General features: G+C 41.2%; 2 protein-coding genes across 5 annotated transcripts in view; one reads left to right on the forward strand and one right to left on the reverse strand.

The window, feature by feature from the left end:
- The window catches only part of LOC121523091 (WD repeat, SAM and U-box domain-containing protein 1-like), a 40871-nt gene that overhangs the window by 12739 nt on the left and 5406 nt on the right, over positions 1 to 22726 (forward strand). For 3 of the 4 annotated variants that reach the window (XM_041807852.1, XM_041807853.1, XM_041807851.1), the window contains exons 6-12: positions 406 to 439; positions 529 to 569; positions 937 to 1043; positions 1572 to 1601; positions 6050 to 6226; positions 16178 to 16312; positions 16423 to 16609. In XM_041807852.1, coding sequence (XP_041663786.1) covers positions 406 to 439; positions 529 to 569; positions 937 to 1043; positions 1572 to 1601; positions 6050 to 6226; positions 16178 to 16312; positions 16423 to 16574 — 676 coding nt within the window. In that variant the 3' untranslated portion in view covers positions 16575 to 16609. Of the gene's footprint in view, positions 1 to 405; positions 440 to 528; positions 570 to 936; positions 1044 to 1571; positions 1602 to 6049; positions 6227 to 16177; positions 16313 to 16422; positions 16610 to 18815; positions 18972 to 22726 lie in introns of those variants that run through there. The other variant, XM_041807850.1, reaches the window with a different exon arrangement.
- Positions 19210 to 22726, reverse strand: part of tanc1b (tetratricopeptide repeat, ankyrin repeat and coiled-coil containing 1b) — a 176414-nt gene continuing 172897 nt past the window's right edge. Inside the window, exons 25-26 of the mRNA XM_041807849.1 lie at positions 22042 to 22142; positions 19210 to 21948 (exon numbers count right to left, since the gene is read on the reverse strand). Of these exons, the coding sequence (XP_041663783.1) occupies positions 20379 to 21948; positions 22042 to 22142 (1671 nt within the window). The 3' untranslated portion in view covers positions 19210 to 20378. The remainder of the gene's footprint in view (positions 21949 to 22041; positions 22143 to 22726) is intronic.

The raw sequence follows: 22726 nt of genomic DNA on the forward strand, positions 1-22726 counted from the left end.
ATTTTTTAATTATGCTCTAATGGTTGCTGACTTGAAAATTAGACTGACTCTCATTTGCTTCAACTATTTCGGAAAATCAGACAGTAATTGCATTTGCATAATAATTAGGAATGGGGTGTATATGTCAGCCCTGTGATTGACTGGTGACCAGTCCAGGATGCAGCTGGGATAGGCTCCAGCCCCCTGCGACCCCTAAAGGAATAAGTGGAACAGAAAATGGATGGATGTTCCTGGCTTTAATACAAGTATGCTGAAGGTTAAGCTGTGCTCTGTTTGCAGCGCTTAGTCACATTTGAATAATGAGTCTGTTTTTGTTTGACAGTAGTCCATTTTTTTCTCTTTTTCTGTAATACAAATAGGAAATCTGGAAATAAAGCTGACTTTATTTTCTCTCTTTTTTCACAGCTCAGTGGATAAAAGTGTTGCTGTATATGATGCAGTGAGTAAAGCACAAATTATAGGTATTCTGCTCAGTTTACTGTGTCTTCGAAACATCCTCATTCATTTTTGCTCGTACTTTGCTTACAGAACCTGGGAACTCTGCTCCACACTCTGAAACAGCACGACAGGTAAATGACCTGCCCTCCTGCCGCTATGCAATCTCTGCAGCTATCAGGCAAACAGCGGCATAAGGAGCCCTAGTGTTCCAGATCAAAATGTGTGATTTTTGCTTGATTAGTTTTTCCCAGAAGCACAGGGTTCAGTGATGCAACAGCATCCAACTCTGCTTTCCAGACAGTCATTGAAATAGCACCGCAGGTAACCACAGGCAGAGCTCTTTGAAGTGCTTGAAAGGATTTAAGATATTGTATGATCTAAGAATGCATTTTTTCTTTTCTTTTAGGGCAAAGGCAGCCTGATTTTTAACGGCGATCTCTGCCTGTGCCGCTTTCAGTCGGTCATACTCACCTTTCACATTTGTGCCCCTCCTGGCAGGTACGTGACGGCTGTTGCTCTGTCTCCTACCATGCCGTGGATTGCAACCGGCTCCATGGACAGAAGCGTAAACGTGTGGAGAATAGGAGATGAAGCCATCGAGACTGGTAAATACCTAAAAGAGCGATGTTTAGTTTGGCGTGAACAAATGCACAATCATTCCTCTTTTTAAACACAGACTATTAGCAGTGGTTCGAAGCCCAGAAGCCATTTGGAGTCTCCCAAAAGAGTGTTTTTGGTAGCCATCCAGCACGAGAAGGTCCCACTATAGTTGTATTGCTGTCTGGCTTCAGATTCTATTGGAAGAACTGTGATTGATGTTTATTGGTGCAGCGCGGAAACTACCACTGAGCCTCAGAGAGTAGTTGTTATTGAGGTGAATCCTCCTTAAAATAAGTTTCCGTCCAACATTAAAGAAAAAGATCAGAATAACAAATGATAAAGGTGTAATGGTAAGACACCTGGAGGCCTTGAGGCTTCATCGAGACAGCAGGTTGATTTTACCAACCATATTTCAGCCAACCACGACCTTGCTTTTTTACCTCTTTTATCTTTTTGTTTTCCTCTTTTCTTTAATCCTATTTCTTTCTTCTTTCCACGTATTAAAGTGATGCTCTTTTATGTCTTTTCCACAGAAGCTGAATCACAGCAGACTGTGTGCCAAGGTAAATAAATGCATCACTCTGTTTGCCACAGAAATCCCCATTTATTCACAGTTCTTTTTGAACTAAAACACTGCTGCTTTATTTGTCCTTCATGTGTATGAGTGAATGGTGCAGGTATCAGAGTGAAGTATAGGTGTACAAATAATGAAAACAACCTTTTTTCAGCTATTGTGGCAGTCATTTTTGTCCTTTTACTGTGGAGTGAGAGCTTTTTTAATCTTGTGTTTCTCCCTGCCTGTATGCTGTATATCATGTTATGGGAGCCCAAAAATTGCGCTTTAGTGAGGCTAAAGTGGATAAAAACAAAATTGGATGGCTACTGTCTGGCCTTAAAGGATAAGACTAGAATTATTAAATATTTTCTCAATGTCAATAAAGCCCATGAAGTGTCCAAACAGATAATGTGTTGGTCTCCCAACACTTTCCAGTGTGGTTGACTCCACGTTCAAGTTTGAACTGAACTGTTAAAAATGAAAAATATTGTTGAGTATGTACGACAAATGATGTAGTGTGCATGTGCGAGTCCTGTGCAGGCCACCTCTACCTTAATGTCGGAGCTTCATGTAAAATTGATGCCAAGGCCGCTCATGAGATGTTCAAAACCAACTTCCATGCCAAGACAAGACTCTTTGTGCTTGTTTTAAAAAGAAATGTAGGCCAATTCCAATTAAACTGCTGCTTTCCTACAGCTACATCCACGCTAACAGCTTCCGCAGCAGTAGCCCCTGGATACACCGACAAACCGCAACCATAACGATCGCAAACCCATGCCGAAACAGAGCGAGAGCAGAACTAAAACGTCTTTTATGTCAACAAAACAAAACAAAACATATATTGCTGGTGTGCTGCTTCTGTGTGTGGCGTGGTCTATGTGCCACTGTGGCACAGCGAATCTTTGGTTGTGTGCCATAATCTATGTTCTCCTTCTTCTCTGCTGGTTGATTTAGTTGTATTTGAAGGTAAATAAAGTCATTTGTTCTGCTTTGGATAGTAAATACACATACACAAGACATTAAAAATGGGTCCGCTCATCCCGCAGACAAAAAATCTAACCGTGGGAGTATGTAAAAGTAGCTCAATTCCGCTGGAAAACTGCAGACCTGGCAACCCTGACGAAACCCAGCCCATAGGGCAACTCTGTATGTATGGCTCTGAAAGTATAGTCACTCTCTGTCAGTCAGAGACGTACAGAGCCATGAAAAGGGCTGACCTCAGAGGTCACCTAAAAAAGACAGGAATGAAGATGTCTAAAGCTTTGCAAATTTAAAGTGTGTGTTAAGGTTTAACACACTTTAGTGTTTTCTTGTTGTTCATGGCTCATTCATGAAGATAAAGAATGTCTGGTCTTTATCAATCTAAATTTGTGGACCAGTTGTTTGGTAAGAATAATCAGGACATTTCACATCAGCTGGCTCTAATGCAGCTGTTTCAACAGTGGTGGCTCTAAGAAACAACGGTGTAAGGGGAGGAACAGCTGGAGACACAAACATTGCCAGACTCTCTCACTTCCTCCTGTCCTTCTGAGCATTTGATCAGAATGCTCCCAGCCAGTATTTGACATCCATCTGAGCTACAGTTAAGAGTCTGTGTTTGCAAAGAGCAGAACTTTTTAGAAACAATCTTGGAGGGTGATTGGACAAATGTTCTCTGCCACATTCAATATGGGCCAATCAGAGCGATGATGCTGTTGGTGTGTGCAGCCACAGAGAGTCAACTACGTAGTGAGCTCAACAGGCAGCCACTATCATTGTTAACTATCAGTGGAGTCAGTTGGTGATTACAAACTTATGCTGATGCTGGTCAGGAGACAAGCATAAACATCTTTCTCACCAGGAAAAGTTTTCAGCAGGGTTCCTTGCTCTTCTTTGTTGTCCAGTTCTGGTAAAACTGCTGCTATAGCTACATCCAAGCTTCTCTGGCAGCCATCGTTTACAGGCTTGCACTAGAACTAAACCACAATCCCAGGTCTGTAGTGATGTGTTTTTGACTACACTGAGGGTCAGCTGCATGGACAAATGAACAGACTTGATGGAGAGATCTCCAAGAATCTGTCCATGTAATTAAAACACTACAGTATTGGCTTTCCCAGCCTGCAGTGAAGTGTTGTGAGGTTTCATGCTTTTGGCACAGCTTTTCCATGACTCAGCCTGCTAGACTGTGAGTCTCCACACTGTCAGCCGGGGCCGCACTGAGGAGGTGGTGTTACTCCACTGCTGAACTCATGCATGGATCTTCCTACTAAGTGCTACTGAGATTTGGGACAGGTTAAGGTGCATCCTTTTATTATTTATTAAAAAAAAAAAAAAACCAGAAATATTTGCTCTTTCAAAAGGTAAACGGCCCCATGTTGACAGCTTGATGATGATAACAGCTGCACCACAGGAAGCACTGGCAGCATTACTGTCCAGTAACACCTCCACCACTGGCGATCAAACGTGTATATTTTAGCAACTAAAGGATGGATTACCAGGATTGCAACATCCTGCTTTTATGCTGCTTTCATTAGGAGAATTAGGATTTTTCTGACAGTATTAACAAAGCAGTAATTTAGTATAACTGCTGATTTTGTTTCATAGTATTTTGCTTAGCAGACAGTTCTGCAGTATTTTGGAGCCATCTTAAATAAAAATATGGATTTAAAATGGCAACAAATGTATCAATGATTTGGGAGATGATGATTAACTAACATGTTGAAGATCAATGTTTTTCCCCTGTGCCTTTCAAAATAGACAGACAGGGTCTGATTGTTAGTTTTCAAGGTTTTACTAAATAGGTAGAGAAGGAATCAGGTTAAAAGTTCATATGTGGGCTTTTATTTTGAAGGAAACATAATAAACAAACTGTATGTTTCCAGATGTATGCAGGAAAATTGAGAAAATATTAATATTCAGGGGCTGCACAGCTGCAACGCATTTATTGTTTAATAAGGGATTTTTACTACATCAGAGTGCCTCGGATGCTCAGTTCTGACTGCCATCTATCACTATGGACTGTTTTTGATAAGTTAACAGGCAAGTCATCGCTCCCTTTTTCATATTATATCTTCGTCCTCTTATCCTGAAGAGCACTTGATCCTAGCGACATAGTTTTGGATACCTTTGACCCCATGTAGCACTCACCCACCTTTTTTCTACATTTACCTTATTGTCCTTAAACCATCCCCACAGCATGATGCTGCCACCACCATGTTTCACAGTGGGGATAGTGTGTTTGTGGTAGAACTTTCTTCCTCTTGACCATGGAGTCTCCCACATGCCTTTTGGTGAACTCTAGTCCAGATTGAATCTGAGTTTTTTTTTCAACAGTGTCTTTCTCTTTGCCACTCTCCCATAAAGCTCTGACTGGTGAAGAACCCGGCCAACAGTTGTTGTCTGGAGTCTCTCCCATCTCAGCTGCTGAAGCTTGGAACTCCTTCAGAGTAGTCATAGGTGTCTTGTTGGCCTCTCTCACTAGTCTCCTTCTTGTACGCTCACTCAGTTTGTGGGGATGGCCTGATTTAGGAAGGTTTACACAAGTGCCATATTCCTTCATTTCTTCATGATGGGTTTACTGAACTCTGGGGGATGTTCAGTGCCTTTGAATTTCTTTTATATCCATCCTCTGACTTGTGTTTTTCAATAAGCTTTTCTCTGAGTTGCTGGACGAGTTTTTTTGTCAGCATGGTGTAATGGTAGCCAGGAATACTGATTATTGGACTTGAGTGGTTCCAGGCATTAAAATAATACAGAAATAACCAATTTTGTTTATGATAGCCAAGTTTTCTCTTGCAACTCAAACAGAGGAAGCAGTGTATTTCAGATAGGTTCAAAATCAGCTACAAACTCCCCACAGGAGCTTTAACAGCCGCAGCTGCAGTTTTAATGCACTTCTTAATGTTAGCATGCTACTCTGCCACACACTACCTGCTAAACATTAGCTTGTCAGGCGCAGACCAGTTTCTGGCCAAATCACATTCTGATATACAGATGTGTAGGGGAACTGTGCATGGATTTTGATTTATTTCAGGGCTTGCACTGGAAGAGAGAGGTGAGGGAAAACCCAACATGTGGTTCGGGTGGTAATGAGCAACACTTCCCGGTCTTAAAGGTTATTCTTCATGTTCTTAATGATGGGAACCATGCGGCTGCTGAGAGGTGTCATTAATGGGGCCGGTTTATCTCAGCCTTGTGTGATAAATGATGGCAGCTCACTTGCATGGTGTCATGTGAAGGTTGATTAGCTACATGCTGGCAGTAACACAACCCTGGGTTTAATGGTGTTTTTTTTTGTACATCATGTGTGTGTAAGCGAGGTCAGGGATCCGTATGTGTGGTATTTGTCACTCCTGTATCAGTGCAGAGCGAGTGTTTAGAATAGTTTGCTTCAGATCAGTTTTGCTGCTGCAGATGTAGGGGGTTGGGGGGTATAGCAGCAGAACACTTCCTCCCTTCCTGTTGTGTGTTTTGCAGGAAGGAAGTTGCCGGGTCACTCCAGGCTGCTGCTCGCTGATTGGTCGGAGGAGGATGTGCAGACTTGGCTGTGCGAGGAAGGGCTAAAGGAGCTCAACAGCATCTTTAAAGTCAACAACATTGACGGAGCAGAGCTCAACAAGCTGAACAAGGAGACCGCTGCAGAGCTGGGAATCGGTGAGGATGGAATACAAAACAAAGTCATGGACATAAATGCACAAGACACATGCACTCGTTTTAGTGTTTTCGTGCAAAATTGCTGTTTGATCCTGAAACATGAGCAGATTGAATGGGATAGCATAATATAAGCCGCTTTTTATCGATGCTCTGATTTGTTTTTCCCCTCCAAACAGCTCTCCCCAAATAGTGATCTGATTTAGGGATGTGAGGCTGCACTGTTTCTATCTGCTTATACAATCATAAATCACGCTGTGAGGACAGAACCCCACAGAATGACCTTTACGTCACAAACAATGATAATCCCTCTGAAAATAAGATTAGTGTGTTCAGGGCTGGCCAAGGTTTCAGAGGGGAAAGTCACAGGACGATCTGTGGCCAGAAAACTAAAGAGCAACAAAACACTTCTCCCTGAAGATGGATGCCAAAGTGCAGGAATGAATAACGTTTAACTCTGTTCCCACCAAGTCAGGCATGCTTTAAAGAAAATATTTACAATTTCCTAAACATGCTGGACTCAATATAAGAAATGGAAGTAACTTTTGGTTTAAAAAGTAAAGCCAAGTTCCTCCTTAAACCTGCAGTGGCAAACAGGTTGACTTCCTTTTGTACCTACAATGCCCATTACAGGAACGGAGGCTAACATATCTTATATAATGGGATTGATGCTCATTATGTAAGTTATGTTATGAAATGGTATGCTTATGTCAGAACTGCAGTTAAAATAGAAGGTATACTATCAAAATGCAAAAGTCATCAATGGTGACTTGTATACATCCAAAGAAAAACTTGGTCAACTGAATTAACACCCATGCACCAAACAACTGATTAGTCATTGGAATAAAAAAATATTTAGAAATATTACTTGTTGTCTTGAAATCACTTTAACCCTTTACCTACTGAGTCTAAAAAATGGCGATTTGGACATATTTTGTTATTATGGCTATAAAATAGTCAGGAAATGCCCTAAGTCTGAGAGCTTTGGTCTCTTTTCCCAGGAGTCCTTGAACTTGACTTTTGTTAGCAGTTTAAAAGAAGAAAAACACAAAAACAGATTTGTTTTTCATGGCTTTTATGAGAAGAAATGTTGTTATTGCTCATGAAGTTTTGATTTGACATTTGAAATGTGAACCTATACATGTTTAGAACAATCACCAGTCATTTTTTGAGTCTAGGACTCTGGGTGTGCAAAACACAGTGCAAAAGTTAACTATATACATAGGTGAAAATTAGTGCAAATAAAGGTGGAAAAATGCATTCTCAACATTCTCAAGTAATATATTGTTATTGCGCATGACAGACACGCACAAATGCCACTATCTAACGCTATTTTTTGAAAACAAAACCTCACTCTCGCTCGCTCTCCTTTTCTGCCAAAGCCGCCGTTTTCACAGTGCTGTTCGACATTACCGTAATATATATACCACACATTATATATTGCCGGAAAGCACAGATTCTCAGCTCTCTGTCAGCATTGGAATTTTTTAGATTGAGCAAACTTTCGAGGAGTTACAGTGTTGAGAATCCGTGTAGCAGTCTCGTGATACTTCTGGTATTTTGCTATGGTGTTTTGCTATGAATGCCCACATCATATGGTTGCGAGTAACATAATGAACCATATATGTGCGCATGCCCACAATTCTCAGCTTTCCAACGCCGTGGGAATTTTTCTGATCGGACAAACTTTGACAGAGTTATGGTAATAATAGTCCTGACATATAAAACAAAGTGCCGGCATCGGGTCAGTAGGTAAAGGGTTAATCAGGGACAGGTTCCTCCTGGTAGTCGAAGTGAATTTATAAACAACATACCAAGCTTTTGAGCATTATTAATTATTTTGTCTGTTGTTTTGTATGTTGTCCTGAAATAATTACTGACCCAGACACTATCAGTGTGCCCCTGCCTGTACTCATGTGATTTCTGTTAGAGTTACTGTTACAGGTATTGATGACAACAATGCTAAAATTCCCCCTACAGCTGATGTGTCCAAATTATGGCTTAGGGGCCAAATGTGGCCCACAGTCCTTTTATGATTTGCCCACAGCAGATTCTAAAAACAAAAATTAAATATGTCCCGAATTGACTGTATTGTGCGTAGTTTCAGCATGGAGTGGTGCTACCATGTTAATTCTGTAAACAAACATTTTGACAAGAAGAATTTCTTGATTTTTTTTTTTTGTGGCTAAATTGAGATAACACTATAAATAGGAAAACTATTGACAATCAAATCATAAGGATATCTGGATTTAGAATAGCCTGATGGATTGCACAGCAGCAAAAATGGCATTGGGAAGGTCTGATTTCAAAAGTATATCATCCTTATCATCTTCAAGCACCAACATTCCTATGAAATTCAGCAGTTTTTCTTGTTTTGTGTCCAAATGTGGAGATGGGCTTATTAGTGGCATTCTCATCCTGACCAGGGACCACCTGAAATCTCACTGGCCACCCAAAAATCCTTGAAATAATTAGCTATTTGCCTCATCAGTCATTAACTGGCCATTTATCCATCATTGGCCATTATCCTATCATTAAAGACCCTGTAAAGTGAAACTCAAACATATCTTAACACCCTAGATATGTTGGAATAAGGTTGCTGCAAACATGTGAAAACACTGAGATCTACATGGGACTGAATTTTAAGTTTAGACTGTTAGAAAGTTTTTCACCTCTTTCCTGGCTGGGTTTAATTTAGGCGGGGCAAATATATGGACTGGTGATGTCATGAGCCCACAGTGGGGAATGACCCCGCCCCTCTTTCACTACAAGGCAGTTCATCTCAGTCCAGTCGGTTGTTAGCTGATGTCACTGCCTTCATTGAAAGTTAACAGTCAGTTAAATGCTGTTTTTTTGTTAATTGTGAGGTAAATTTTCCAAATCTATCAGCCACAGTGGTAGATGGATCATTTAGAGCATCATAACAGAGATTTGAGCCAGAAACACTTTGTTTCTGCTCTGGCACAGAGCCAGGCCGTTGTGCTCTGATCATAAGGTCAACGTAAGGTCAAGGAGTGGGCACAGAATGAGTGCTTTCCTCCAATAAGATTATAGCATTTTTAAATCTGAGAGGATTGTTTTTCTCATGAGTGGGTGTGGCTTCAGCTTATTCAACAGACACGCCCACACCATCCTGGAGCAGATTTTACTGACTCATTTTTCATGATTTTTGAAGCTTAATTTTATAAATTTAGAGATGCTTTATTTGACTATAATTTGCGTGGTGGTTCATAACACAGTGACCTGTCATACAACAAACCTAAATACAGATTTATTTTCCCTTTACAGGGTCTTTAAGCATATCTTAGACTTGGTTTTACCAACCATGCTTTAAAATGAGGGTAAATAGGTCCAGACAGCATGCTGCGTAGGTCTGTTAACTGAGGTGAACGAGGAAAAAACGGTCAGGGAGGAAGAGGCATCACTGTGTCTCTCCTTCACTGTGGTTATTTTTTCAGACACACAGAGACAACAGGCCTAAAGAGCACTTTAGCCAAAGGCTAATCAATTCATGAGCTCAAACCACACTGGCATTATGAATATATTAAAACAAGACACTGTAGATATCAGCAGTTATTCAATGTTAAAATCAGCAGAGTAGATTTTAATTAGCTCACTTAAGGAGCCAATGGTTAAATTTATGATGTGTTCAAGAACAGTAGGATAGAATGATAGTGCGATGATATGTTTAATAAAATGTCTTAATGTGTTTACATGTAACATCAAGAAAATGAAATTTTAGTTTTTGAACAGAAACTTGAATAAATACAGCTGTGAGAATCATCCAAAATTAAACCAGGATGTTTGGACAAGATTTGTTAAAAATCCTTGATCTGTTTAACAGCACTTGTAATAGGGGTGGCAATAACTCTGTGCTCATCTGTAATTTGAAAGTTGTATTCTTTTTTTCTGCAGAAGGAAAGACCAGGAAAAGCTTGACTTTTTATTTTTTTTACAAATCTGTATTATGATTTCGTTACTTTGGCAAACTTTATTCCCTTTAATTGGGGGAAATCACAATGAAGCTCGTTTCTCTTTTAGGGCTCATTCTGCAGAAGAAAATGTGAGTAAAGCTGCTGTGGCTTATTTTCTTCTGTATTAATCAGGTTATCAGCATTACTCCAAGGATAAGATGGACTAAGAAATTACAGGGTTTACATTGTAAATAAAAATACCACACCAAAAAGGAAATCTTGCATGTTAGGTGTTGAACGCTGTCCTCTGGCTCCACTGTAAGTGCTGAAAAATTCACCTTCATTCCCAGACAATGATTGTCAAAGGGCTCTGAGGTTGCCTTCAGATAAACTTAAGTTAAGAATTACTTTTGGGTTTTAAATGTAATTTAGATTGGAGGAGGATGGAGAAGGAAATCAGGGAGAAAGAGACTGGAATGACATGCAGGAAAGGAGCCACTCATAGGACTCGAGCTTAGGCCGCTTATATGGTGACTGCGTCAGTCTCTATGAAAATGACATGGCCAAACTGCTAGGTCATCTGCACCCTTAGGCTATCCGTTTATTCATGTCTGCTCAAGGGATATCCAAACTATGGCCTGGGGGCCAAATGCGGCCCGCAGTCCGTTTTTGATTAGCCCTCAGCAAATTCTTGATATGAAATGAAAAATGGCCCACATTGAACATTAACATCACGCTTTACTGTATTGAACTCAGTAGTAACAGCTCAATGTCCAACTCTGTAAACAAACATTTTGCCAAAATTTATTTAGACTTTTTTTCTAACTAAATTGGGACAACACTGTAAATAGTGAACACATTTTCAACCAATATAATCACAATATCTTCATTTATAACTTCCTGATGGATTACAGTAGCAAATACCAGTTAGATTTTAGGGCGGAGCCAGAGGTAGCCAGGGCTGAACAGGGCCCCCAAAATCTGATTTGCATCCCCAAAATCCTGAAAATGATTGTCTATTTTCCTTTTCAGCTGTTATCTAGTAACTTTGCATATATTAATCTTCATTGGATTGGTTTTATTATTTTAAATATCCTCAAGGTGAGGAACAAAAAAATTGGTCCCACTGTCCTTACATATTGCTGTGAATGGAAAAATTTGGACATCCCTGGTCTAGTCTTTCTGCCGAGCTTTTTACTTTACAAACATGAAAGCTGCATCCATCTTCTCAGCCGGATGTCTTTTAATTCGTATTTCCCAAAATATTCAGGCATTCCTTAAGCCAGTGGTCCTCAACGTTGGGGTTGAGACCCCCTTGGTGGTCCCATGACACTGAGACGGGGTCTCCAGATGCCTTAAAAAAACAAGGAGTATTTTTTAATTTACGCTTTTGCCACTTTACACCAATTTTGCCAGTGTTGCAGCACTTTTCAAGCTGTCATCACTTTTTTCACACCAATGTTGCCAACTTGAACACATTTTTGCCACTTAAAACCCATGTTTTGTCGCTTTTTTCTGCCAGTTTTTGCCACTTCTGCATCAATCTTCAATATGCCACATTTCACAATTTAATATGCCCATTTTTGCCAGTTTATCCAATTTCTGCCTCAGCTAACCCTTTTCTGCCAGTTTTTATTGATTTTTCATCCAATTTCACCAAATTTCCACCTATTTTTGCTGCTTTAACACCATTTCAGCCACTTTTTAAATCCCCTTTTACCACTTAATATGCCCTTTTTTTTTGCCATTTGAACCCATTTTTGCCATTTTTGGCTATTTTTTGCCACTTTTATCTAATATTTGGCATTTCTAACTCATCTCTGCTACTTTTAAACTCAAATTTCCCCACATTTTTTTCCATTATTAAGCCATTTTAGCTATTTTTAATATATTTTAATTCTGTTTTAAACAAAAGGATTAACATTTTTAAGATGGCTACTTACTGCACAAATTAATAAAAAAGATATTTGTTTCTGTGATAAGAGTGGTTATTATTCAGGCTATATATAAAATATCACAGCTTAACTTTACAATGGACCATGATTTGCTGGCCCTCAGTTTGGCTGGGCCATTTTTCCCCCTTAATGGGCGGCCTTGTTTCCACATGACTGTTCTTGAATGTTCATGGCTGTGTTCAGCCACCTTCAGGTACAGTGGGTGTCCCCGGTCTCTGACACCTTTATTTTGGTGGTCACAGGCTGAAAAGGTGGAGATCCACTGCATTAAGCTCCTATAAATTTGTTTTTTCCTGTTGACTTGCAAGCAAATTTCGAAAAATACCTTTGCTAACTTTCATAAAAAGTCTGGATTATTTGGCATGGTTTGATACATCGAGTACTAGCTTGTACCTCTTTTAAACATTAATTTATTCATTAGTTGTAAGCCAATGTTTAATTTTAGTGTACATGCACGCTTCTCAGTGGTCGACTAAAACCCCTTCACTATCATCCTGTCACATTAATCTTAATTTTTTACTTTAAAATGTGCATGTACGCTTTGTCAGAAATGTGCATGAGGTGCACTCAGTGGACGGTAATTTAAGCAGATCAAAAACGGACTATTCTGTTGAAATTAACACATGCAGGGATTTTGTTTGGTAGCATTATAGGTGCTTAGTGTTTCCCAATTTGAATATAATGACACTTCTAGCTTAACATAGAGATAAGATACACAGATGCAGCTATAGCATAGAGCTGCTCATCTTATAATGCAATCAAGTAAAAGAGCGCTGCACAGCGCTGCCTGTTAATCACTGTCAACACACTCTTTTTATTTTGGCAGCCGTTGAAATCAGAGTGAACTTTCTTTGCATGCTTCCCAGTGATGCTAAACATGTTGTGTTTAGTTGCAGCATCTCCAACACGTGTTTAGCATAGAGGGCAGTTCTCATCATTACCGCAGAATGAGGACAGAGGAAGCAGAGGATTGCAACATTTTCTGTCCTTTCTGCACTCTGTAACCAACAAACTATCATTTCCGTGCATGCTACTTGGGTAAATGTGTGCTCTTACACAGACACACACTCACGGAGCAAATTAGATTCCGGCACATTTTACTTGATGAAATATTCATGAATCTTTGAGTAAAGGGAGAGAAAAAAAGTTCCTCTCGGATATAATTCAGTGTATCTCTGCAGAGACAGCCCAATTCTGCAGTTTTATTGTAGCGTCTCATCAAATGATCAATCTAAATGTAAAGTGGACGCTATACTGGTAATGGCTCGTGCCCCTGTGAAAAATGTGGGAACTACTTATGGAAATCTTAAACCCTATAGAGCTGTTAAGAGCAGTTTTTTCTATCAGAGAGTCGTTTATTGGATGAATCAGAGGATTTAATGGGTTCAGCATCTCTCATCGTTAGAGGAGGTTACGATTAAGCACCGTCATTTTTCCCAAAGGATCCAAACTATTTGTGAGTGTGACAGAAGACCACCAATGCTACATGTGTTTTCATTTAAAACTGAGTGCAGAACTGTCAAAATGCTGACATCATGCAAACAAGAAACCACAGCCGCCATGGTGTCAACTTTGATAGATTTCTCCCTCTTTTTTCATTTCTTATCACTACTAATGTGTGAAGGATTGAACAGGCTTATTTTTCTTCTGCTGCAGTAAAAATCTTATGATGTTGAATATTTTAAAGGATATTTTTTCTATTTTTGGCAGAAGGCATTCATGTCTAATATTATAAACCACTTTTAATCACCTTTCTCTGAACTACTTTTCTTAGTAATTGCAGTATTGTCAGTAGATTGTTGAAGATGCAATGTGCAGAATTTTTGCACTGAAATGTTTGTTAATTAAAGGTCACATATTATGCATAATACACCTTTTCAGCCTTCCCTAGCAACAATATGTGCCCCTGGCCTGTTCACAATCCCCTCAAATACCAGAAAAATCCACCCCCCTCCCCCTCTTTCTCCAGCTTTCAGAAAATGTGTGCTGAACAAGCTGTTCTCAGATTTTCTCCTTATGATGTCATGTGGGGAGTTGGCCCTGCCCCCAGAAAGTTCCGCCCTCCTCAGGAGAGCCCCATCCATTTGCATATGTTAATCTTCATTGGATTGGTTTTATTACTTTCAAATATCCTCAGGGCGAGGAACAAAAAAATTAGCCCCACCGTCCTTATATATTGCTGTCAATGGAAAAATTTGAGCCAGACAGCTTAGTGACATTTAAAGCCACAGAAACAGCTCATTCTCCAATACTGGAGTGTTTTTTCAACAACAAACTTCACAGGCATATTTTGGGGACCTCTGAGACCGATATAAACTTGTCTTAAACCAGTAAAAAAAAAAAAAAAAAAAAAGATGAGAGACATTATGGGACGCGTTTTGTCACATGGGCTGTCATGACCAGGCTGGACAGACATGACTATTTAATTGTTGCCATGGTAATGTTAGATAGAACTTGAGAGACTCCCAGCAATCTGTTGCAAATTCAGATCTCCAAGGTCACCTCTGTTATGCGGAACTTCACCTCCCCTACTTGGCTTTTCCATATCAGGTAGAGACGAGGCCCACTGCTTAGCTCTGCTCACTTTTTGTTTTGAATTGAGACTTCTATTCAATAAAAACACCACTCCAAAAGGTCTGTTTATTTAAAGAAGGGGTATTATACTTTTCCGATTTTTAAAACATAAATATAAAGTCACAATGTTGGGTGTCCATACTTCACGTATGCAAATTTTCAAACTGCGAGATAAACGTATGTGGCAGTAATCTTGGAATTAGAGTGTAAACTGATGAAAACGGTTCGTTGGGAATCTCTCCGAGATCCTCCCGAGACGAGATTTCGATGGAGCGAACTGATGAGGTCATCGCAATGGGATCTCCTGACTGGTTGTCCGTGCTGCCAGCAGAGCAGAACAGACCGCCCCCACAAGATGAACAGAGATTAATAAATACACCGCTAAATGCGGCGCGGGATAAGTCCACCATTATCAAAGCCATTTAGTAACACAGTAATTAAACACTTACCAAACAGATATGTCCTTCTCTATCCTTCGCTGCTGCTGGTTTTCTTCCCCTTATCTCTCCAAACTGTCAGGGTCAGACTCTGGGTCTAATACGTACCGACGTATATCAAAATTCACCATATATTACTCAGTTGGACCGGTTCATTCAAAGTTTACAAGTACTAGCATTGCAATATAGCCACATTGGAGGGGGTGGGCACAAAACATTGAGTCCTGCGCCGGCCAGCCTCCAGAAAATCAGCCAATCAGAGGAAAGCAGGTCCGGGGGGGGGGGGTTAAAAGACAGTTAAAACAAAGTGTTTCAGACGGAGGTTAAAATAAGGGTTTTTCAGGACGTCAGTGTGAGAAACATGAGGAGTTTTTGGAGCTGTAAACCATGTTAAGCTACTACATGGGTATCAGAGAGATGGTGTAAAGCCTTGAAAAAGGCATAATACCCCCACTTTAACCGTTAACAAATGTTTTGGTTTCATAGATGAGGGAGAAAAGCTGTTAAAAGGGCCCTTCCTGGTTCATGCTACTACATGTGATCTCAGCATGTTTGCAAGAAGCATGCAGCATGACAAAGGAAGGGCACTTTTTACAGCTTTTCTCTGTCGTTATAAGATACTCATCCATGAAACCAAAACATAGTTTACAGTTTAGAAAATTCACCATATGGAATGTCGTTTTTAATTGAGCAGTCCTCGAAACAAAATTAAACAGCTGAGCTGAGCAGCACTGGTCTCTGCTTGTCATACTGTCTTTTTAAAGATTTATACTGGGCCAAAGTTATTTTCATAAATCTGACCATTTTTTACACACAATGATTGTCATTATGCCTGCAGCACTTATTTATAAAGGGAATATTCAGTTTTATTCCTCCATGAGTGTAATCTGGGACTAAACAGGAAAAGAGAAATGTTGGTGTTTGCTTCTTAGCAGAGACAAATGAATATGAAATCATTTCCACATTTAACAACTAATTTATCATCAGTATTTGCTTCACACATCACAAGTCTCACAAGGGCTTGACCTGCTTGTGATTTCTAAATTCATGCTGAGTAATGTGTTTGTCTCTCAGAGTCTGTGGGTCTTCGCGGTCGTCTCCTCAGGAAGATTGAAGCCCTGAAGGCAGAGCAGAACGGGTCAGAGGCCCCAGATGAGTTTCTGTGTCCAATCACCAGAGAGTTGATGAAGGATCCGGTCATTGCTGCAGGTTAGACAACAAAACTGTGGAAAAATCCCTTCAGTCTTAATGTGAGGGCACGATTATTGTCAAGATGCTATCTGTGGTATATGAGGGATAAATGTGGGTCTGTTCCACAGATGGGTATTCCTATGAGAGAGAGTCGATTGAAAGCTGGATCAGGGGCAAGAATAAAACCAGCCCCATGACGAACCTGCCCCTGCAGACCTCGATGCTCACCCCCAACAGATCTCTGAAGATGGCAATCACACGATGGAAGTCGAGCCAGTAGACAGCAGCTTAATTTAGAAGAATCAACCTCAACGGGTACTTCATCATTTTACTGTTAATTTTCATCTGATTACAAAGTCTGATGATTATCACTGAGAGGATTAATTGGTATTCAGGGAACAGTGAAGGAAATCAGGTCTTTGATGAGATAAGGTGTGTTTTACAAGCAAATGATGAGTCTGATTCAGCGAGATAAAACACAAGCTAGTAGTAAGGAATTATTATGTGTCTTTAAATTAGAACTAAACTATCCTAACTCTCACTTACAGTGCCGTGAAAAAGTATTAGCCCCCTTTCTGATTCCTGATTTTTTGCATATTTATCACACTTAAATGTTTCCGATCATCAAACCACTTTTAATATCTCACAAAGACAACCCTAGTAAATACAAAATGCAGTTTCTAAATGATCATTTCATTTATTAAGGGGGAAAAATCCAAACCTATCTGGCCTTATGTAAAAAAGTAATTGCCCCCCTTGTTAAATCATGAGTTAAGTGTGATTAACCACAGTTCTTGGAAAGCTGAGCTCAGTTTCACTGGCCACACCCAGGCCTGATTACCACCAGATTTGTTGAATCAAGAAATCCCTTAAATAGAAGCTGTCAGACAAAGTGAAGTAGGCTACAAGATCTCAGAAAGAAACGCATCATGCCACCATCCAAAGAAATTCAAGAACAAATGAGAAACAAAGTGATTGAAATCTATCAGTCTGGAAAAGGTTACTAGGACATTTCCGAGGCTTTTGGACTCCAGCAAACCATGGTCAGAGCCATTATCCACAAATGGAGAAAACTGGGAACAGTGGTGAGCCTTCCCAGGAGTGGTCAGCCAACCAAAATGACTCCAAGAGTGCAATAACGACTCATCCAGGAGGTCACAAAAGTACCCTGAACCACATCCATAGACCTGCAGGCCTCCCTGGCCTCAGTTAAGGTCAGAGTTCATGAATCAACTATAAGAAAGACACTGGGCAAAAATGGCTTCATGGAAGAGTTCCAAGGCCAAAACCACTGCTGACAAAAAAAGAACACAAAGGCTCGTCTCACATTTTCCAAGAAACATCCTGACGATCCCCAAGACTTTTGGAGAAATATGCTGTGGACTGAAGAGACAAAATCTGAACTTTCTGGAAGGTGCTTTCTGGGGCTGATTTACTGCTTCAGGACCTGGACCACCTGCTGTGATTGATGGAACAATGAATGCTGCTGTCTACCAGAAAATCCTGAAGGCAAACGTCCGGCCATCAGTTCATGACCTCAAGCTCAAGCGCTCTTGGGTTATGCAGCAGGACAACAACCCGAAACATACCAGCAAGTCCACCTCTGAATGGCTCAAAAAAAAACCAAAAAAAACTAAGGTTTTGGCGTGGCCAAGTCAAAGTCTGGACTTAAATCCAATTGAGATGGTGTGGTAGGATCTTAAATGCGCAGTTTATGCTGGAAAACTCTCCAATATGGCTGAGTTAAAACAATTCTGAGAAGAAGAGTGGGCCAAAATTCCTCCACAGTGATGAGAAAGACTCATCACCACTATCACAAACGCTTGATTTCAGTTACTGCTGCCTAGGGTGGCACAACCAGTTATTAGGTTCAGGGGACAATAACTTTTTCACACAGGACCAGATAGGTTTGGATTTTTTCCCCTTAATAAATAAAATCACCATTTAGAAACTGCATTTTGTATTATGAGAGATACAAATATCTATCCATTTAGTTAAACTTGTCTGATCAGGTCAGGGTCCTTTTAATTAGAGGCAATGGAGGACGATGCATCAGGTTATACATGTTTGACTGATGACTGTAAGGACACACTTGTAAAGCAGAGTCTTCATAAGGGTTTTCTTGGTAAAATAATATGGATAAAAAATTCAGTGTATCTATCAAAAATCATCACAAACTGATGCAAATATAATGTGCCTTAATTCCATCATATGCAGCCGCAGTAGCTACTGTTCAGTAATGATCTGTTGCATTAGCTCAGACGAGCAGCCATGTTTCTAACTCATGTTGAATGTTCTTGTTCATAGTAGTAATAAAATGCCCTCTTCACTGAAGACGGCCTTACACCTCACGACTTTTCCTCCAGTTTCAAAGTCGCAGACAAAATTCCAAAGTCGGAGTAAAAGCATGCAGCCTTGCTAAAGTCTCAGCTTGCTCCCGTTGTCTCAGTCGTTAGGTGTAAGGTGGTCATAAGACACAATTTTAGCCGTTTTAAGGTGGTCTTTCTTCAATTCGTTCCAGGCTGAAATGACAGGTACGGTGAACCACCGCTGGGATTTTCAAAGTAAAAGCCTGATCAGGTTGTTTCTGTGGCGAGACGACCCTCGTTATCAAAAGTACTTTTATTCTGAAATGTTTCTGGGATAGTTCCTCAGTTGTTGCAGTAACATGCAAAGTTGCTTCGGTGTTTAACTTTCCTTTCGTTTCTACTCGATGTAAATGATTTAAAAACATCGAATTATAAGAGATATTAACTCAAATGTGATCTCCTTCTACATCTTGTTCTCTGCTCAAAAACTGTTGTTGTGAAGTTCCACCAGATGCATGATGGGAAATAGCAACCCACAGTCTTTGCAAAATCTTAGTCTGAGACTAAAAACTCAACGGCTTGCTAACAAATGGTCTTTAGATGTGAGAGGGTCTCAGATGTCAGTCTTTTTAGAGTTTTAGTGAAGTCCTCTGGCCAGCATTAGGTGGAGTAATGATCAGAAAGCCTTGTGTGTTTTTCCTCAGTGGGTCTTTATTTCTCTCTCCCATGGTGGCTATGGCAGTAATGTTTTATTACAGTATGTGATCACAGCTAATAAAGCTCACAATACTGAAAACATGGCGACAATTGCATTTAACGTACATATTAAAATAGAGCTGATGGCACTGTGCCCTGAAACCATTTCTGTTTTATAGATTTTTTTTACTCTGTAATATAAACTGCAATTGTAGCATGCACTTAAACTCAACATCATTGAGAATCATAAAATGTCTTAGTAGCTGTGCAAAAATAACTATATAAAATATATTGCTTTTACAATTAACCAAGCCATTGGCGCTGTAAATAAATTAAACTAGACAGCAACAACAAGCAGATACAGAAAGAAATTCAATTGTTAATGGTGATTTATATAATGTACAAACACATTTAACAAATGCTTCTTTAGAACCTTTAACACCTTTAAACAACATTGTGCATAAAACTCAAAATACACAAGTCTGAACTTGTCATTACAATAAACATAGACCTTCAGTGAAAAGAAGGAAAGTATATTTATAGAATATTCACAATGAGGATCTTTAACATCCTTCCTAAAACACAGGAATGCCCATCCTTTAGACTCTCTTCTTATCTCTCAGCACCATGGACGTAGTGAACACAGTTCAAACTCCATTTCTCTTCTCTAATAACATCAGACTGTAACTGAACATGTTTAAGCACTTGAGCGGCCTAAGTGTGTATAAAGTGCTTACTGTCACCGCTGTGTTGATGAGGGCTCTACAGTTCATGCCCAAATACTTCCTTCAGTGCAATGTCTCCAGCTTGGCTGAACGATGGCGGACATGTTGTCTTGTAACAGAAGCTGACAGCTACGAGCGACAGGTTGGGAGGAGAAAATCTGGAGTGTTCTGTACACTTCCTGCAGTCTGTATTCACACAGGAAAACAAAGCGCTTGATTCTGTACTTGTTACAAGGCTTTAAGTGAGATTGATCCTGTTTGGGTTGATTTAAAAAAATGAAAACAACTCTCTCACTTTAGATTTTTGCCGGTGTTTGTGCGTTGTGGACTGTATGAGAGATAAAAGAAACATCTCTACACATTCGACTCTATAAACGATCGCTTTGGTTTCATTGACGCTACGTGGATGGCAGGATTATCTCGGGTGAGGCCAGGCTGCTTGGGCTTACTGTCCATGAAAGTGTGCGGCAGAGCCAGCGCTGGCTTGGACTCTTTGTAACAGTTGGCGGCTTGGCAGAACTTCTCAGTGAATTCCTTGGCGTGCATGCCGTTTTGTAAGCTACTCATTGCCATAGCACCCTGAGGTGGTGGAGGTTTGTGCTGCTCCTGGTAAGTGCTCACTGTTTTGGTGTAAGGCAGCTCACAGTCGACGGGCAGCAGGCCCATAGGTGACACGTTGTGACACATGAGACCGTCGGATGAGTGGTTGATCCAGCCGCGGCTCGGGTGGCTCTGCAGGCCATGATGCTGCTGTTGGAGCTGCTGCTGAAAGCGAGCTGTTTTGTCTGTGATTCCCATGAAGGGTCTGGGTTTGTACTCCGATGCAGTGCTGGCCTGTTGACTGTGCTTGGATTTGTCCGAGATCTTGGTGCGGACATCAGGGCCCAGCTTGCCGCTGTCTGATAGGCTACTGCTGGACGCCAGGCTGCTGGTGGAGCTGGATACTCGCATGCTGCCACTGCTGCCGCCTCCCTGTGACCCCGCTGCACCACACATTACTTCCTTTCCTGGTTCTGTGTGGTTCCCCTGTGGTCCAGGACCAGAGCAGGCCAGCCCGTCCAGAGACGATGCAGAGTGAGCAGAGAGCCTGTCTTGTCCCGGAGCCTTAGAACTGCTGCAGGATGAGTAAGAAGCCTGCGAGGAGTGCAGACTCTCATTTTCACAGCTGGGACCCATTGAGGCGGATGCAGCTGCAATAGATGAACGGTTCCCGTATACGGGCTCATCAGCAGGTGGTGGTAGAGGGCTAATGTCAATCCCTGGGCCCGGCTTCAGCATACTGGACATGTGGCGGCTGGGTAAGGGACTTGAAGGAGCATACTGGGATTTGTTCCCTGTGGCTCGGCCCCCAACAGCCCCTCCAACAGCCTGCATGGAGCTCATATGCTGGTTGGTCTTAACGATCTGGGCCTGCTTGGTGGGCTGCAGGACCAGACCCTGTTGGGCCAGCCCCTCTCTGTGCTCTCGAGGATAGCGGTGAGGGGGAAGCCTGCTGGGGCCTGGGGGTGAGCTGGGGTTTAGACTCTGATTCTGGTGTAACAGACTGTTAGCAGCAGGCTCAGACGGTCCGACTCTGTTGTAGGGATAACTGTTCTGAGTCCAGCAGGCTTCAGCCGGCCTGTCCTGCAGCGAGGCCTCCTCCTCCTCATCCTCCTCCTCCAGGATGTCCCTCTGTCCATCCACACTCCTGCCGAAGCTTTGTTCTGACAGCCCTCCCTGCCCTTCATCTGGCTCCTGGTCGGAATCGTGCCCTCCTGATGCCTGACTGGAAGCAGCTGCAGCACCGGCGAGGCTTCCTTTAGTCTGAACGCGCTGCATCTGTTTACACTCGTCCTCTACTCGAGCCAGCAATCGGCGGATCTCCCGGTTATTGGGGCACAGCTTGGCTGCTTCATGCAGGTCAGCCAGGGCTGCTGTAAACTGCCTGTGGATGGTAGAGACAAACACAGATCCAGATCACATAATTTACACTCTAACAACCACACAAGCTGTTCCCGAGCTGTGCTGAATAGTTTACCTGCTGCTCCTTTTCGCTCGTGCACGGGCATAGAAGGCCTCGTAGGATTTGGGTTTCAGCTCCAGTGCTTTTGTTGCAAACTCCTCAGCCATCCCAAAGTCCTACAGAAGAAGCACAACAGCCAATGAGGCACAGATGTTTGAGTCACCGAAGAAGAATAAAAATACACAGTACAAAAATATGTCATGAGTCTTATTAAAAACGAGCTGAACCCTAAAGTTATATTTGAGGCTGCTTTTTAGATTTGATTATTAGCCATGTCATAACGAGTCAAGGTAAATTAACAATGAGGAACCTCAGTTGGAAATGATGACGTATGGTAATGTAGAACATTGGTTCCCAACCTGGGGGGGGGGCAACTAAGATCAAGGCAAAACAGTACTTAAATAGTTTATGTGATAAACATTTGTAGATTTTTGAGGATTTTTTATCCATGAAATAATTAAAACAGATGTCGGTTTTTAATTTGTGCAGTTTGTAATGGAGTCAGTGCCATAGAGCAGAAGTCTGTGGGATTCCAGCAGGGAGGAAAATGTTGATCTCAGATGTTTTTCCAGTAATTTGAATGCTAAAATTATAACAGTTTTGCTTCGCTTCATTATTTACCACGGCTTAGACGGATGAAGCGCTGCTGACATTATTTCTTGCGTAACGGCGTACGTCTTAGCCTGCGTTTAGTGGAAGA

This window comes from Cheilinus undulatus, linkage group 15, assembly GCF_018320785.1.
Source record: "Cheilinus undulatus linkage group 15, ASM1832078v1, whole genome shotgun sequence".
Classification (NCBI taxonomy): domain Eukaryota; kingdom Metazoa; phylum Chordata; class Actinopteri; order Labriformes; family Labridae; genus Cheilinus; species Cheilinus undulatus.